Here is a 15877-nt window from a genome sequence, read left to right on the forward strand (position 1 = left end):
GACATGGTGACCTGTGACATTGCAGACATTTTGGTATTATAAGAAACGGTACGTTTGGTTTAGTAGCAAAAATGCAGTGGGTATTTTTATGGGAGGAGGAGTAAAAAGCGTTTTAAAAATGTGGTGATTTAATGACTGGCTTATGGTATACAGAGTGAGCTACTGTACCTACTAGTTAAAGACAGACACAAAACTTTATTCAAATGGATCCCATATTGTCTATTAAATTACTCAAGAAAGAGGCCAGAGAAATTTGGAACTTTTAGTTGTTTTAGTCATTTGGAATTCTGTGGCACAAGACTAGCACTCAAGGCATAATAGTGTAGGGTTTTTTCTGTGTTATGGTGGTGAGTGAACTCGTGGGGAATGTCTAGAAATGGAGTGCTTTTTTGCTTGAGTAGGTTTTAATTTATTTTTTTTCTTAGCAATTTACTTTGAGTTCCTATCTGTTATCACCGCATATAGCTGTAATGAGAGGGAAAGAAATATTGGCTATGTAAGTTAAAAGGCAAAATGGAAGTTCAGATTTGTCTCAGAGCCAGCAATCCCCATTGGTAAGTCTGACTTTCTGGCGAGAGGGTGAGATGTGTGAAATTATTAAGTACTTCTCCCACAAGACACCTAAGGCAGTGATGGCACTCCGAGTTCGTAGAAGAAAAAAGCTTGTGGACAGTAAAGCAATTATTAGCCTGTGCGTGTGGATCGGAGATGATCTGTATCTCCATCAAGTTGAAGATCTTTAGCAGAAATTTTGGCCCATATGAAGATAACAGAAGTTTGTAATTCCTGTTAGTTTTGCGCAGGACTTGGCTCTTTATCTTCTGCATTTGTACCATGTTAAATTCATTTACTTAAAACACAGATTTTGTGCAAAATTATTGTCCATGAAAATCAAAGGCTACAGAAAAAAAAAAGGGCACTTCTTAGGCACATAGTCCTGGTTTTTGGCTAATTTTCAGGCATTGACATGATTTTGCATGTGCTAACGTAGAACTGTATCTCCTCAAAGGTACCCTCGGCTGCACAGCATGGTGATTCGCTGCTACCTTCTCATTCAGCAGTATTCCCAAGCTCTGATGGCTCTCACGACCATGGCCTCACTAAGAGATCACAGCACACCTGAAACGCTCAGCATAATGGATGACCTTATCACTTCTCCAGGAAAGGATAAGAATGGCTGTGGCCACATGCTCGTCATTAGGGTGCCGTCTGTGCAGCTGGCCATGCTGGCCAAGGAGAGGTTGCAAGAAGTAAGAGACAAGTTAGGTCTGCAGTATCGTTTTGAGATCCTCCTTGGGAATCCTGCTTCAGAGCTTACTGTTGCAAAGCACTTTGTGACACGGTTGAAGGTTAGCAGAAACTAAATATTTCTTTGTGTGCCTGTTGTAGTCATCTGACTGTCATACACCTTGTGTTCATTGCCACATGTTTATAGGTTAATTATTCTATATGAAAAGAGTGCACGTTCTGTGTTCGTCTCCATGGAAGTTTACTGTACTTTTGATGAGCATAAATGATTTAGAAACTTTGAAGAAAATGGAATTGTTACTAGTCCATGAAGTCAAACACTATGTTACCTTTCATGTTGAAGTTGAATAACAGCATGAGTCAGATAGGTTTCATCTCTGAATCTCAAAAAGCAGAGCTCAGACCTCCTTAGGCAAACTAATTCTTTCCAACAACTTATCTGTCTGTCTAGTGTATCTGTTGTCTGCTCTGTCCATCCATCTTCTGCTCTTCTGATAACTGGTAAAGTATTCTGTTTGTCATAGACTTCTTTTCTTGAACCACTGCATGCTGAAAGCCTCTTCTGCACAGCATATATGCACCAAGCTAAACCTTTGCATGGATTTCTAAGAGCATGGTTCAACTAGCCAAACCCGCTTCCTGAATTAACCTCACCACATTAAACACAGGGGAACATACCTGCCTTAGGTACCAGCCGGAACACAGTACTGGTTATCTGTCCTGATCCTTGCTCTAAGTCTCACAGAGAGATTAATTTTCTATTTCTACTATGAGTTATACAGTGTATTCAAAACTGCACAGAAAAGGAATGAATTTTGTGAACCTTTCTTAAAGAGCTCGCCTGCAACCAAAAGCAGATAAAATGTCCTTTAAAGAAGCTACCACCTCTGCTTCTCAAGCCTTGTCTGCAGCAGAAGAAGGAAGAGAGGAAAGTAGTAGTTGTGAAGGAGAAAACCACATGGGAGAACGCAGCTCTGCGCTGCTGGGGTTCTTTTTGAGCTGGGCATTGATTCCAACCTTAAATCATTCTGGACTGTGGGTCATGTGAGGGCTTCTTTATGGCCCTTTGCTGTAAAGGGTTGTGGTCCCTTACAGGTTGCTGGAGCAGCCTGTGAGGCCTTTGGTGCAGATCAGGATTGAGTGTGAAGCTGTTGCAGGTGAATATCCTTGTAGCCATTGATCTGAAACAGAGAAATTTGATCATGCAGAGAACGAAAAAACTTCTACATAATTCTTATTCTTCTCCCCCACAACATAAGATGCTTTTTTGGAGTAAACAAAGATGTAGGATTCTGGACTTGTTTCTTTCCTTGCAGGTGACTAGAAAAAAACCCACTCAGTTATGAAACATGCATGTGAAGGGAGTGAGGAGAGGAATTCAGTGCCCCAAAGATAAGCCTGTAGTGTCTTTTTAGGTGGGTTTTCCCAGTGGTGCTCTAGAATGGTGAAGGTCTCCTATGAGCCTTGTGCTGAGCTGCTGTACCTGCTAGTCTGGTGCCTGGGATAACGTGATATCTGAAATGGTGTAAGCATACGTCTGTTATAAAATTCATCTGCCATGCTACCACTGAGTCTAGTTTATTGCAGAAAATTTTGATTTAGTCTCTGTGCTGCTTGGCTTTTCTCCTGGTGTTACATGGAGTCCTGAAGCTGGCGGTCTAGAGGAAGTGGAGAACTGATTGCTGCCTGCTTCCACTATGAGCACCCTGGCCTTTTTTTTTTTTTTTTTTTTTGGGGGGGGGGGGGCCAGGCGGGTAGGGGAGAGCAATATGAGGCTACTGAGTGCTTTCCAGTGAGGCTGAGGCTCGAAATGGTGGTCCCACCAATAACTGCTGTTGGTTGCAAAGAGGATGAGACTTCATCCTGACCTTTTTCAGGGGCATGGAGGGAAACTTTATAGCTGTTAATGTCCACGATTGAAAAGTTTGACTTAACTTAGCCTCTCCCTAAGGGGGTGTTAGCAGTGCGTGTGGTGCCACAGCAGGGCAGCGAAGGTGGGCAGCTGTCTCTGCAGTGCTGGTAGCTGGACTGTTCCACTCTCTGTCAGACTGGCCCTCTGGCCAGACAGACACGTCTGTCCACTCCATCAGGGAGCCAGGTTCAAGGGGGATGCCACACCCTGAGCTACAGAATGAAAGAAGAGATGGAAAATAATTTAAATAACAGGCTTGCTGTCATGGCGTACCCTTTAAGTGTAACTAGAATCAAACCGTTTGGGAGGCATTCAGAAGTGAGGAGTCCAGAGGGCTCGCAGCTCTCTGGCCCTCCTAAGTAAGATGGTCAAGAAATACACCTTCTGTATGCAAGTTTACAGCCCAAAGTGCCAGGCACTCAGGCTTCTTTTAAGTCCTTAGGCTAGCAGAAAGAATATCAGTTTTGTATTTGTCTTCCCCTGTTTCATTTTCTAGCCATGCACTTTCACGGAAACTTCCATCATTGGAGAGGCAGGATCACACAGCCAGACTAACCCTGCCGAGCCAGAAAATATCTCCCTGTTGCTGTGGCTGCTTTATTGAGCCAGTAGATGTTGTTAGGTAGTTGGAGAAATAATTTTTCTCTGTGTACATGTTATACAGAGGATGGTGAAATTGGCAGGAGAAAGAAATCGGGACTGAGGAAAGAAAATAGAGCCATAGCAGAAAAGGGGAATATTATTCCAGATAGTGCTCTTCCTAAGCTAAGAAAAAAATAATCATAGGTTTTTTTCAGTGGAAATTTTCAAAAGGTCAAATGGCACACTGAGTCACTGATCTGTTAGTGAGTCCTCCTTCAGTCCTCTTCATCTGCTGGAGAATATTACTCATAAAACATGGCCTTTCTGGACAAGAGGAAGGGTAAGGAGAGAACATGTCGAGGGTACAGGTTGAGACTAGAAGAACCAAGAGGGAATTCAAGATAGGGTTCATCTTGCAAGGTACGTTTTCTACAAAGCTTGCATAAATCTTGTTGGTCTGTCAAGAGACCTGTGTCTTGATGTCTTGCACATCTGTGCTGAGAAGAGTAATATATATATCTTATACTACTCTGCCTGGAGTATTGCATCCAGCTCTGGGGTCCCCAACATAAGAGGGACATGGACCTGTTGGAATGGGTCCAGCAGAGGGCCACGAAGATGATCAGAGGGGCTGGAGCACCTCTCCTACGAGGACAGGCTGAGAGAGTTGGGGTTGTTCAGCATGGAGAAGAGAAGGCTTCAGGAAGACCTAATAGCATTCTTCCAGTACCTAAAAGGGGCCTACAGGAAAGATGAGGAGGGACTCTTTATCAGGGAGTGTAGTGGTAGGATGAGGGGTAACAGTTTTAAACTGGAAGAGGGTAGATTTCGATGAGGTATTAGGAAGAAATCCTTTACTGTCAGGGTGGTGAGGCACTTGAAGAGGTTGCCCAGAGAAGTTGTGGATGCCCCATCCCTGGAAGCGTTCAAGGCCAGGCTGGATGGGGCTTGGAGCAGCCTGGTCTAGTGGGAGGTGTCCCTGCCCATGGCAGGGGGGTTGGAACTAGGCGATCTTTAAGGTCCCTTCCAACCCAAACCATTCTATGGTTATTTTTAATGGGCAGTTTGAGTGGTTGGGCTTGCTGTCATGACTCAGCAAAGTGCCTTCAGCTTCTGTGCCTCAGCTAGGTAAAAGTCTTCTCCAGAACTGATTTTGTCCATCATTAATAAGAAAGAAGGAAAAACTTTCCAGCTGGGTGACTTGCTGTAGCTCAAATATTTGATCATTCTGTAACCATTAGGACTTAATTTCCTTGTCTGGAGAGACTTTAATGTCTGATCATCATGGAAATGTGATGTCTCTGGGTTACATCGAAAGAGCTCCGCTGCTGATCTCCTGTGTTGACTGGTCAGTGATCTAAGAGGCTGTGTTGTCAGTTTTCCTGGTGGTACCCATAAGGTATTGACAGGAATGGCTGGATATGAATCTGCATTTTTGCATGTCAGGTTTATGGTACAATTTCAGTGTTTGTAGACGTAGAATGGCTTGTTTCCTTTCAAAGCGAGAGTCTCTGAGCCTTTCAGGTTTACCTCCTTTTAACAGTTACTGTGGGGTGCTCATGCCTGTCTTGATCAAATACTGCCTGTATCATCTGGACGTCTGGGCACCATGCAACAGAGCAAGAAAGATATTGTTGCTCAAGATAGAGCAATGTTTTTGGGAGGCTGCAATCAACACAGAGAACCATGAATGAGCTCAGCCAGGTTCAGTAAGATCTGCTGAATGAAAGGGCCTGAAGGGTGTAAGGACATGGGACTGACACTACCAGCCTATTTGAGGATCATGGAATCCACTTGAAAGCCTTACTTTAGCTTTACATTAATTTCAAAGAACTTTATCTGTGCCAGCTTGAACTTGAAGGCATCAACTGCATTTTTCTCTGACAGACCACACCAATACCACACCGGGTGTATGTTTCCAGCACCGAATAACCTATGCTATGCATCCTTTTTCTGTGCATTTAATGCTTGGCTAACACTTGGCTCCAGAAAAAAATGCATGCCTATACCTAAGGTCTCCTTACTGTTGGCTGTTGGGTAAGCGAACTCTGTATACAAAGAAAAAAGCAGGATCTGAAAAAAAAAAAAACAGGTGAAGGTTTAGAAGGTGTCATTTAAATGTGACTGGAAGTTTCTCTGTTCACAGGCTTGGAGGGGTAATGAGCAGGACGACTGGATCCCTCGTACCTATCAGGATTTGGAAGGCCTACCTTGCATTGTTATTCTAACTGGCAAGGACCCTCTAGGAGAAACTTTCCCCAGGTGCTGTTGTTACTCTTGCAATATGGTTGTTCTTTTAACATGTTTAGATAAGTTGGAGGGTGGATAAGTGGTTTGATACCATCTGGCTGTTTTTTCAATAAAAAAAACCTGGTTTTTAGGCTTTTTTTGGGAACAGTTTAAAATTTTTGAAAGTGTGGTTTGTGAAAAGTAATACTACTGTGCTGCATAAGTCAATGAATGTCTGTGCAAGTACCAAGGAACATAACTTATGTGCTGAATATTTTAAAATCATTTTATATTTTCTGGCTAATAAAATTGTTCATGAAAATTTAATAAGCAATTAAAGAGAAGGAGTATTCTCCAAAGTCAGAGAAAACAAAACTTTCTATTTTCTTGGGTTGGGTTTTCTAGGTCATTGAAATACTGTGATCTTCGACTAATTGACTCAAGCTACTTAACTCGGACTGCATTAGAGCAAGAAGTAGGCCTGGCATGCTGCTACGTCTCGAAGGAGGCAATTCGAGGGCCTATTGTAGCTCTTGACCTTAGTGAGAAGGAGCATGAGAAGGCTAATGGTAGCGAGAATGACTCTGATGAGCTGTTGATAGACTTGGACAGACCCCAGAGTAATAGCAGCACTGTCACTGGAACCTCAGGTCAGTTATTCTGCTGTTGCTCTGAAAAAGAAGTCTTCATTCCTGCTTCATTGGAATTTGAATGCAAACATTTTTGTTTAGTCAAATGTGGGTTGCTTAGCTGTATCCTGCTGCAAGCTAGGCAATAAAATGTTAGTGGCAGATTCTTTCCACAGTGAGCAATTTTCCTGCGTACAGATAAAAGGGGATGGTGTTGCAGTGGGAGGATGCCATAGCTAAGGGTCCCTTGGTCCCTTGTGAATTTCATTTTTAAACATGTATTTCACATTTGATGCTAATTTCTTTCATCTGGTGGATCCTGAAAGATTTTAAAAATATTATTGGAATAAAAAAATACTCTGTAACTACAGGGGTAGCTGTGAGTGAGGACGTATATTTGCCTCCTTGCTGAGACCAACAGAATGGCTGCGTCTTGTCCTACCTCTTCAGGCATCAGTGGAGCATCATCTCCCACCAGGCCTTCCCTTACTTGCATTCCTCAGGCAATTCTGGTTCCTTCCCTTCATTTCCCTATGAGTTTGAGGTATTAAGGCAGCTGAACTGGACCTTTGCCATACACCAACTAAACCTGACTGGTATGGAGGAGGGTGCATAGCCCAGTTCGCATTAAAGTTGCAGTGAAATGAATGCTCTGTTCTCCATAGAAAAGAAGGTCAAATTGATCTATGTATACAGTGGTGTATTATACTTACGTTTCAGAAGGTCATACCATCAAATTCCAAATCCCAGATGGGAAATGATAGTTAACAGAGATTGGGATCAGGACTCGGACTCTGAACCCTAGCATAAGGCCGTTGCCTCTCCAGCAAGAGGGACAGGTGGATGTCAATGATTTCTTTTTAAAAGGTGAAACACTGACCTAAGCCACAGCAGCACTCATTGAACACAAGTATTTGTACGTTAGGATCCCATAGATCAAATGAGTTTGTGATTTTGTTATGTTGGCCAGTATCTGTTCATTGACCGCTCTTTGTTTCCCCAGGTTCCCTGGCTGACAATGGCGTGAGCTCCTCAAGTGCTGCAGACAAGTCTCAGAAGCAAGCATCATCGCTTAACTTTCAGACTGTGGCACACAGCTCAGTAGATGAGGGAACTTACCCCAGTTTCACAGCCGGAGAGACCCTGAAACAAGAATGCGACTCCCTGGGTAACCAGATGGCAAGCAGCACCACTTTGAAACTATCATCGCTGTCTTCTGTCTCCCAGACATTTCGGTGGCCTGCCCATTCAGCCAAAGACAGCAAGGCGCTCCGTGCAGCGCTGCCACGCATCGTCATCCTGTCGAAAGCTGCCTACTGTCTCCTGAGCTCGCAGAAAAGTGGGAATTTGCCTTCCTCCTCATCCCTCCTGCCTCATGCTGACGTGTCTTGGCTGAGCTCTCTGAGGCCTCTGCTGCACAAGGACATGAACAGTGAAGAGCAGTCTCTCTACTACAGGCAGTGGACGACAGCCCGACAGCACCACGCGGACTTCAGCAATCAGGGTGAGGCGTCTGGCTCGAGGAGTTTTCACCCCAGGCGGCTGCTTTTGACAGGACCACCGCAAGTAAGAGAACAGTTCCTTCCTCTTGCCTTAATTAGCAGGATGAGAGGACCGATGGCGAGGACTGCAGATTGTATTGTAAAGGCCCCCTGCAAGGTTGCACGCGGTCATCTGTTGTGAGATCAAATTTTAAGGTTAAGTCCATGTTGGAAGTGGTAGGGAGAGGAAGGGTGATGTTGTATGTGTCATGTTTTGGCCTAAGTCAAATATGTGTGGATGGCACTGGGTGTAAAATTGCCATGACCATATCAGTGGAGAAGCAGTTAATCACTGCCAATCTCCCTGCAATACAAAAGTCATACAGGCTGTCAGCCAGATTTTGCTCACAGATCAGTTTTTTTAATACCATTCAGCATAATGGGGAATACCACATCTTGTTACGGTTTTGGACGGCACTAAAATGGCAAAATAACGGGGGTAAGCCCAAAGGCATTTATTTGAAACGTATTAGTCTTCATGTTAGTCTGAGTTGGGATTTGGACTTTTTTCCATCTCTGGCTCAGGTGGGAAAGACTGGCTCATACTTGCAGTTCCTAAGGATTCTCTTCCGCATGCTGATCCGGTTGCTGGAAGTAGATGTGTACGATGAAGAAGAGATTAATGCCAGTAAGTATTTAATAGTCATTGTTAATATCCATTATAAAGAGCCTCTGTTATGTATTATTCAGCAGTGACAAATTTTTAGGCTCACGAAAAGACTATAAATTATACCTACCACTTGTCCAGTCCCTTAGGGTGTAGCTAGACTTACTGTGGGTGTCTGCATATATTTAAATATAGATTAATAAAAATGTAAATTCTGTATTGGGTTTAGCTGAGAACTCTTAAATGTATTTTGGATTGGTATGTTTGGATAGCACTAAAATGAAAGTGAACGCATAACTGTAAATGGGCAACAGCTGCCCATGTTATCTCTCCTCACTAGTTTTTAAGCACTGTCTGCTTTTAAGCAGACGAGACATTTAAGAACATTGTGTTTCTGGCCAAAACATCACTGTTATTTATGTTTAATTATAAATTAGATACCGATTTGCAGTAAGACTGTCTTCTCTCTGCAGTTTACAGATCTTATGCTAAGGAAAAAGGGGAGGGGGAGCCTCTTTGGATTTGCACTCATTTGTCAGGTCTCACAGATCCATTAATTGCTGTGGCAGGACTTCGCCTTGAGACGCACAAACGTTTTAAAAAACTAATCCTCTTCAGAATGTTCTTTACATAACTGTGTTGGTTGTTTTAGTGAAGATAACTGTGGTGCATAAAACTCATGACCGTTAGACTGGCATCCTGAAAATGTAGTTGTCGTCAAACCTTTGAAAAGACTAATTTGTATTTCTGCTCAGAAAGTGCTATTAATTTATGTATTTTTTTAAAAAAGTATTTTCCTTTGATTTGGAGCTTTGGGGACTGTTGTTTTCTCATTATTTGAACTGAAGTACCCCTGAAACTTAGGATGAAATATCAAAATGTAAGAGAATTTCTGCGTCATGTCATCTGGCCTGTTGTGATCACAGAAACATGTCACACCCCTGCCAGGAATGTGGGGAACTCCATCAGAAGGGCAGTTTGGGTTTGTTTGGGGTTTTCAGTTGGTTGTGGCTTTTTTGCTCCCACTACTTCTGTTGGAATGCTTTTTCAGAGCCCTAGTGTTCTGATGATTGAAAATATGATTTTATTCTCCAACTCAAAGATGCGCCTGTCCCAACTATAAGCATTCTCTTTGAGACCAAAGAAAATATTAATTTAAATTAAAATATTTTTTCCTCTTTGATGTTTGCTTCTGTGGTGTAGTCAGGCAGTGATCTTACCACTCTCAGCATTCGGTTGGTAGCCTGGATCTTCTTATAGGATCCTGACAAATGACAGGCTTTTTATTCTCCTTATCGGTTTAATAGCTCTTGCCTGCACATCTATTTTCAATTTATCCATCTGGTACATGGGTGACCAGAACTGAATGTGGTATTCTGCGGGATGTTTAACCAACCCAGCATGCAACGGCTCATGTATTCCCCTGTCCCCACTGAAAGCCCCATGATTGATGAAACCTGTGATTGCACTGGTCTTTTCCATTCTCCCATTTCACTGGCACTGATTTGTAGCTTGTACTTGTGGGTTCCTCTGCAACTCAGTCTTTTTCAACTGAGGTGCCCCCAGCCTGCTGCAAAAATGCTTGTTATTAGTACTTGATTGTTCGTATGACTCGTATTTTTTTTTCCGTTAAATGTCGCTCAGCTTCTGTTACAGTTTTTGAGGGCATTGAATTCTTTCTTGGGTGATCTTCGATTCCTTCTCCATATTGACAATGACTCTTATAGTGTGCCACCAGCAAACTTAAGCCAATTTTTTTGAGTTGGTGTTATTAGTGAAAATATTAAACAGTGTGCCCCTCTGCTGATCTTTTAACTTCACTGGTAATCTTCATCTGCCTTAAGGCTTATGATGTGTTACATGCTGCCATCTTCTGTTTACTCAACTTGTTCAATTTACAGACCATTCGCTGTCTCCATTTTCTTCAGCTGTATTAATAATTTGTCATATAGTGTCATATCAATTACTTAAGTTCAGAAGGATAAGATGCATTGCATTTCCTGTGTTCACAGAAATGGATATATCATAGCTGTGTAATGAAAGTAACACAGAATTTCTTTGGTCAAAGAAATTTTATTTAATTGCATTTTATTAAATTTTTCATTTACTTCAACATCTTTAATTTTTTCATTCACCCTCTCCAAGTTTTGAATATTACTAACGTCAAAGTAATGGACCCGGAGCTCCATAAGATTACTGCATCTCCTTTGAACAGTGATAATATATGCCTATGCTTGCATTGGCGCATATATATATATACCTGTGCATTCAGAAAACTGGCATGGAGATTATTCTTTCTCTCTGTTTTGAGTGTGTATCAAGCTTTTAGTTTTGTTTCCATCTTGGCTTATAGTAAGCCTTTTATTCCCTTGAAAATGTAATTGTGAAAGTAAAAAGAGAATTAAAAAAATATTTTAATTTATATAGTTGAGGTGCTATAGCAAAGAAAATTGTTATTTGTTTTCATGCGCTTTTCTGAGGTCTACCTCAGCTTGACAATGGCAAAGCTTATTTTATCTCACGCATGCTGACATTTAAGACAAAACTTCATTCACTGGTGAGCTGCTTCCATTCCTCATAGACTCTTTTCATTCTTAGTGTCCTTTTTGACAGAGTCCCTTCCTCCTGGTGTTTTTGTTTTGCTTGGTATGCTGGTATACTGGTTGGCTGGCAACTGCAATTCCAAGAAGTCCAAGTCTCACTCGTAGGCGAGTTCCTGCTTTTCTCAGGCCAGCTGACTTACAGAGCAAGCTTTCTCAGGATTTGTCTGTATGGACAAACTGATACACCTCACCTGACCAGCGGCGTATGTTAATTTGAGCGTAACACAGTGCCAGTGAAGTTAATGGCTTCTCAGCTGCTGCTGGCTCACATCCTATTGGGTCAGTCAGGGTAGGGTGAGCATATGCTTGTCTGTAGACCCAACCTTTGTTTCATCTGAATTTGCTTTTCTAAAATCAGTAACCTCGGTTACACACCTACTTTTTTGTATTCTTCCAGCGCATTTTAAACTGAATTGACTCATATTCAAGCTGCAGTCCAAGGCTGTTTTCTTTGGACAGTGCTTCCTAATGTTCCCATTGCTTACACTTGATTTTCTACTTTAGACTTATCTCTGTTGGATCAAAGCAGAGAAGTTCCAGTTGATCCTTTCTGGCCACATCCCATTCTCTAACGGGGATGTGCCTTTCACTGCCTTTATCGTGTACCACCAACTAATAGTTCATAAAGTTATACAGCCTCTTTCTCCTCACTTTCATCCTTCTGCCTTTGGGTACTTTTGCTTCTTGTTTACCCAATGCTCCTCATTTCCACCACAGAGAGACTCAAGACTACACCTGTATCTTCTGCACAGACAGGACCATTCATTTGAGCATTTTATGCTTAAACCAGAGTGAATTACACCTCAGCAGCCTGATGAGGAGCAAAGCAGAGAGATACCTATGAGCCTGCTTCGACCTGCGTGCAGTTTCTAAGGAATTGCCATTTCTTTGAAATGGCTTTGTGTGGATTATAATTTCAATTTTGGTAATATTTATGATGTTCAGAGATGTCTCTGTGTGTGTGTGTGCACCTCTGTGTGAGTTCCTGTGCAATTGCAAATTAGCAAATATCATGTAAACACCATTCAGTGGGTATGTGATACTGCTTACCTGAAGTGCGTTGTTGCAGATCATACAGAAAACAGTGAAATTACTCAGTCCAGCAATGACCACTGGCCGGATATTGAGATCTTCAGCAAAATGTCTTTTGACCTTAATGTACATGAACCCAAGTACAGAACTATAAGTCCTGTATACACTGAACAACTGTCAAGGGTGAAACAAGGTAAGTAGAGTTTTTTAGGATTCCTTTCCTACAAAGAATCAGTTTTTATTGGTTTAATTTGATTTGATTTGTGTGTTCTTTATTGGGATCAGAGTATTCATAAAATTTCTAGTACTCATAAAATTGTTACTGGGATCATAGTATTCATAAAATTTCTGTTTTCTTTGTGCACAGAAACAAGCAAAGAAACAAAATCAGAGGAACCGAAGAAAAGGGAGACTGTGTCCATGATGTTGACTAAATATGCAGCTTACAATACGTTCCATCACTGTGAGCAGTGCCATCAGTATATGGACATTAATCCTGCCGCACAGGTTGGTGTCAAGGTCTGAGGGTAAACTGCATCCTTGATTTTATTGTGGTCTCTCCAGGCATACCGCTCTGGTCTCAAGACTCACACTTTCACCTTCCCTGAGATGGAATTGTTTAATTCTTCCATTCTCAGGGGAGATATTGAGCTACAGACCCTGGAGCGTCAGCTGCGTCTGCCGCGTTCTGCATGAGCAGTTCTCCGCTCCTGCTGCCTCTGACAAAGGGTGAATATTGTGACTAGCTGTCTCAAGCCAAAGCATTATTCGGCCTGCCCAGAGGGTTTGCAGGGGAGGGGACTGTAAAATTGAGAGATGCTTGTCTTGCTTAAATGCCAGCTGTCCACACCTGTGATGGGAGACGGGAAGGCCTACTTCTTCCTCCCTTTGTATATAACTGTGTATGCTTCTCAGCAGTAGCTTATGAGTCACTAGACAAAAATGGTCATTTTTAATGGTTTAGTTAAAAAACTTTTGATCTCTAAAACAAACAGTTACACTCGCAGGAGCCTGTCAGGTAAGATTATTCCTGGTTAATAGCTCAGACGTTATTTCTTAACCAATGGTTTACTTGGAGGTTTCTTATCTCAAATCATTCTTTCCTTGCTTGCTAATCGTTTCCAACAGCTTGCTATTAATCTAACACAGCGTGGACACACTGACCTGGCAATGTACAATATCAGTTACCTCGGAGCCGCACCAGCAGGTTTGATTGAAACCTCATGCTGCACTAAGTATGTTGACGCACGCAAATTCTCCCAAAGGACATCTGTTGTTGCCTCCACTCATCTTTGGGCGTGTGGTCAAATATAATGACCAGTAATAAATACAGATATCTGCTTTTATGTGTGAGTTGTGCGTACAGAATGATGATAATTGAACTTAGAGAAATTAGACATACAAAGGGGAGTCATTGGGTAGCAGGCATTATGAAGGCAGAGAGATTCTTCAACGCTTTAACAGAACCTAAATAAAGCCCCTTTTATTTTTCATCTTTACTTAGGCCAATTATTTCAATTCTTCAGTAAAGATTATAGAAAGATGACTGCTAAGAGTACATGATTCGACCTTGTAGTAAGACAGATGCTTCTGTAGCGTGAAATCTTATCAGATACCTAGGCAATTTGTATATGGTTACACAGTTCAGTGAAGCGCTGTGCAAACTTAAGCTTACCCAAATTCTTCATAGCCTTGTTAGTGGTGTGGTCTCCCTTTGTTACCTAGCTGCTTAGAAGAGTATTGCCACAGGGGAAATACCACACTAATGCAGCCGTGCTGCTGCTGAGGTGTCTGAATGGCAATGCATTCTGCTGTGGAGGGAGACCCACATGCTACCCTGCTCTTTGAATCTTTTGGGAAAATCTATTTGGACAGTTTGTTACCTAGTATATGTATTTCTCACTTCTCCTTGTAAATATTGATAAATAATTTCCAGCTCAGATGGACTTCAGAAGAGTCCAGTTTGGACGAAGATCATTACTGGTACAGAAAGCTGATTGTTGTAATAGCAAGGCCAGTTACAGGCTTAAGTAATGTGGGTTATGGTAGAGGAAAATGAGAATATAACAGTTATCTTCAGTTACTGAATGAGAATATCTTGGATGTTCTTCTCTGATGGCTTCCAGTATCGTGACTGTAAGAACAGGTTGCCTTTTACTCTTTGTGTTACCTGCTTGCAAATCTTTCTTCCACTTTTTTTGTTGCATACAGATATCTGACTCCACTCTGCATGCATTCACGTTTTCATCCTCGATGCTAGGAGAAGAGGTTCAACTGCATTTTATAATCCCGAAGTCCAAAGAGAACCATTTTGTCTTCAGCAAGCAGGGAAAACATCTAGAAAGCATGCGTCTCCCACTCGTTTCTGACAAGGTACGTGTGCTGCTCTTATCCATCTGCTGGTTATATATACTGAATGCCGTCAACTTGAGATATCTTTGCAAGTTAATGGTGGTTGGCCAAGGAGGGGTTCTGTTTTCTTTTTTTTAGAGTCCTTTTCATAATTCTTACCTGACTGTCCTTAGAACTGGAGTTTTTGAGGACGATCATCCCTTTTTGCATTCCTAGTTTCCAGTTCATATGTGTTGCAATGATCAATCATCTTAAAAATCCAGTATAAAGAATAAATAAATAAAAATCCATATCAGGAATAACCTGCTTCTCGCCTAACTGCCAAAGTATCTCCTGTTCCAGCAGAATTTGAATGCAGTCAAGAGTCCTATCTTCACTCCATCGAGTGGACGGCATGAACATGGCCTCTTGAACCTCTACCATGCCATGGAAGGCATCAGCCACCTTCACCTGCTTGTAGTCAAGGAGTATGAAATGCCTCTCTACCGTAAATACTGGCCCAACCACATCATGCTTGTCCTGCCGGGCATGTTCAACAATGCTGGCGTTGGTAAGAAACACCATCAATGCATTACCATGAAGATACCAAAATCCATGTTGGACAACGTGGATCAAGTTGAAGGAGACATTGCAATGGCTCCTCACATTCATGCTGTGATAATAGCAGCAATAATATCTGCGCAAAATACAATGGTGTATGAAAACTGCTGTTGGAGATGTGGAATATATGTTTGTATTGATCACTGACTCCTCAATTTAAACTCTGATGTTTTATAGGCCATATTCACTCATTTTACTCAGCCCCGTTGTGTGAATGTTCATTCTAGATGTTTTACACATGATTGTTTGGTTGCAACTTCTTTAGTTAGCTGAAGCTAAATATTAACTGCAGCTGAACGCTGGAGGCTTGAACTTTGGACTTCATTTTCATGAATGTTTAGTTTTTCCTGCAAGAAGTTTTAAGTAGCTTCAGTTTTAGAACCTCAGCCCCTTCTTGGTTCAAGTTACTTTATTAATTCCCATAAAATCATGTTCCGCAGAGCCTCTTAAAAGGTGCAATCTTCTTGCTATCTGCCTTTTAGATTTACTCCTGCTGAAAAAGGGACATAATGATTTCTTTTTAAACTAAGATGTTATGAGCA

At 41.9% G+C, this 15877-nt stretch overlaps 1 protein-coding gene across 7 annotated transcripts in view; it reads left to right on the forward strand.

The window, feature by feature from the left end:
• The window catches only part of GREB1L (GREB1 like retinoic acid receptor coactivator), a 143262-nt gene that overhangs the window by 118094 nt on the left and 9291 nt on the right, over positions 1-15877 (forward strand). For 5 of the 7 annotated variants that reach the window (XR_012585715.1, XM_074576807.1, XM_074576804.1 and 2 more), the window contains 9 exons: positions 1010-1349; positions 5889-6004; positions 6377-6621; positions 7604-8166; positions 8667-8769; positions 12421-12576; positions 12751-12890; positions 14595-14756; positions 15078-15285. Coding sequence is in view for 6 of the 7 variants with exons in the window: in XM_074576807.1 (XP_074432908.1) it covers positions 1010-1349; positions 5889-6004; positions 6377-6621; positions 7604-8166; positions 8667-8769; positions 12421-12576; positions 12751-12890; positions 14595-14756; positions 15078-15285 (2033 nt within the window). In the remaining variant the exon portion in view is untranslated. The remainder of the gene's footprint in view (positions 1-1009; positions 1350-5888; positions 6005-6376; positions 6622-7603; positions 8167-8666; positions 8770-12420; positions 12577-12750; positions 12891-14594; positions 14757-15077; positions 15286-15877) is intronic. The other 2 variants (XM_074576808.1, XM_074576806.1) reach the window with 1 other exon arrangement.

This window comes from Larus michahellis, chromosome 2 (genome assembly GCF_964199755.1).
Source record: "Larus michahellis chromosome 2, bLarMic1.1, whole genome shotgun sequence".
Classification (NCBI taxonomy): Eukaryota; Metazoa; Chordata; class Aves; order Charadriiformes; family Laridae; genus Larus; species Larus michahellis.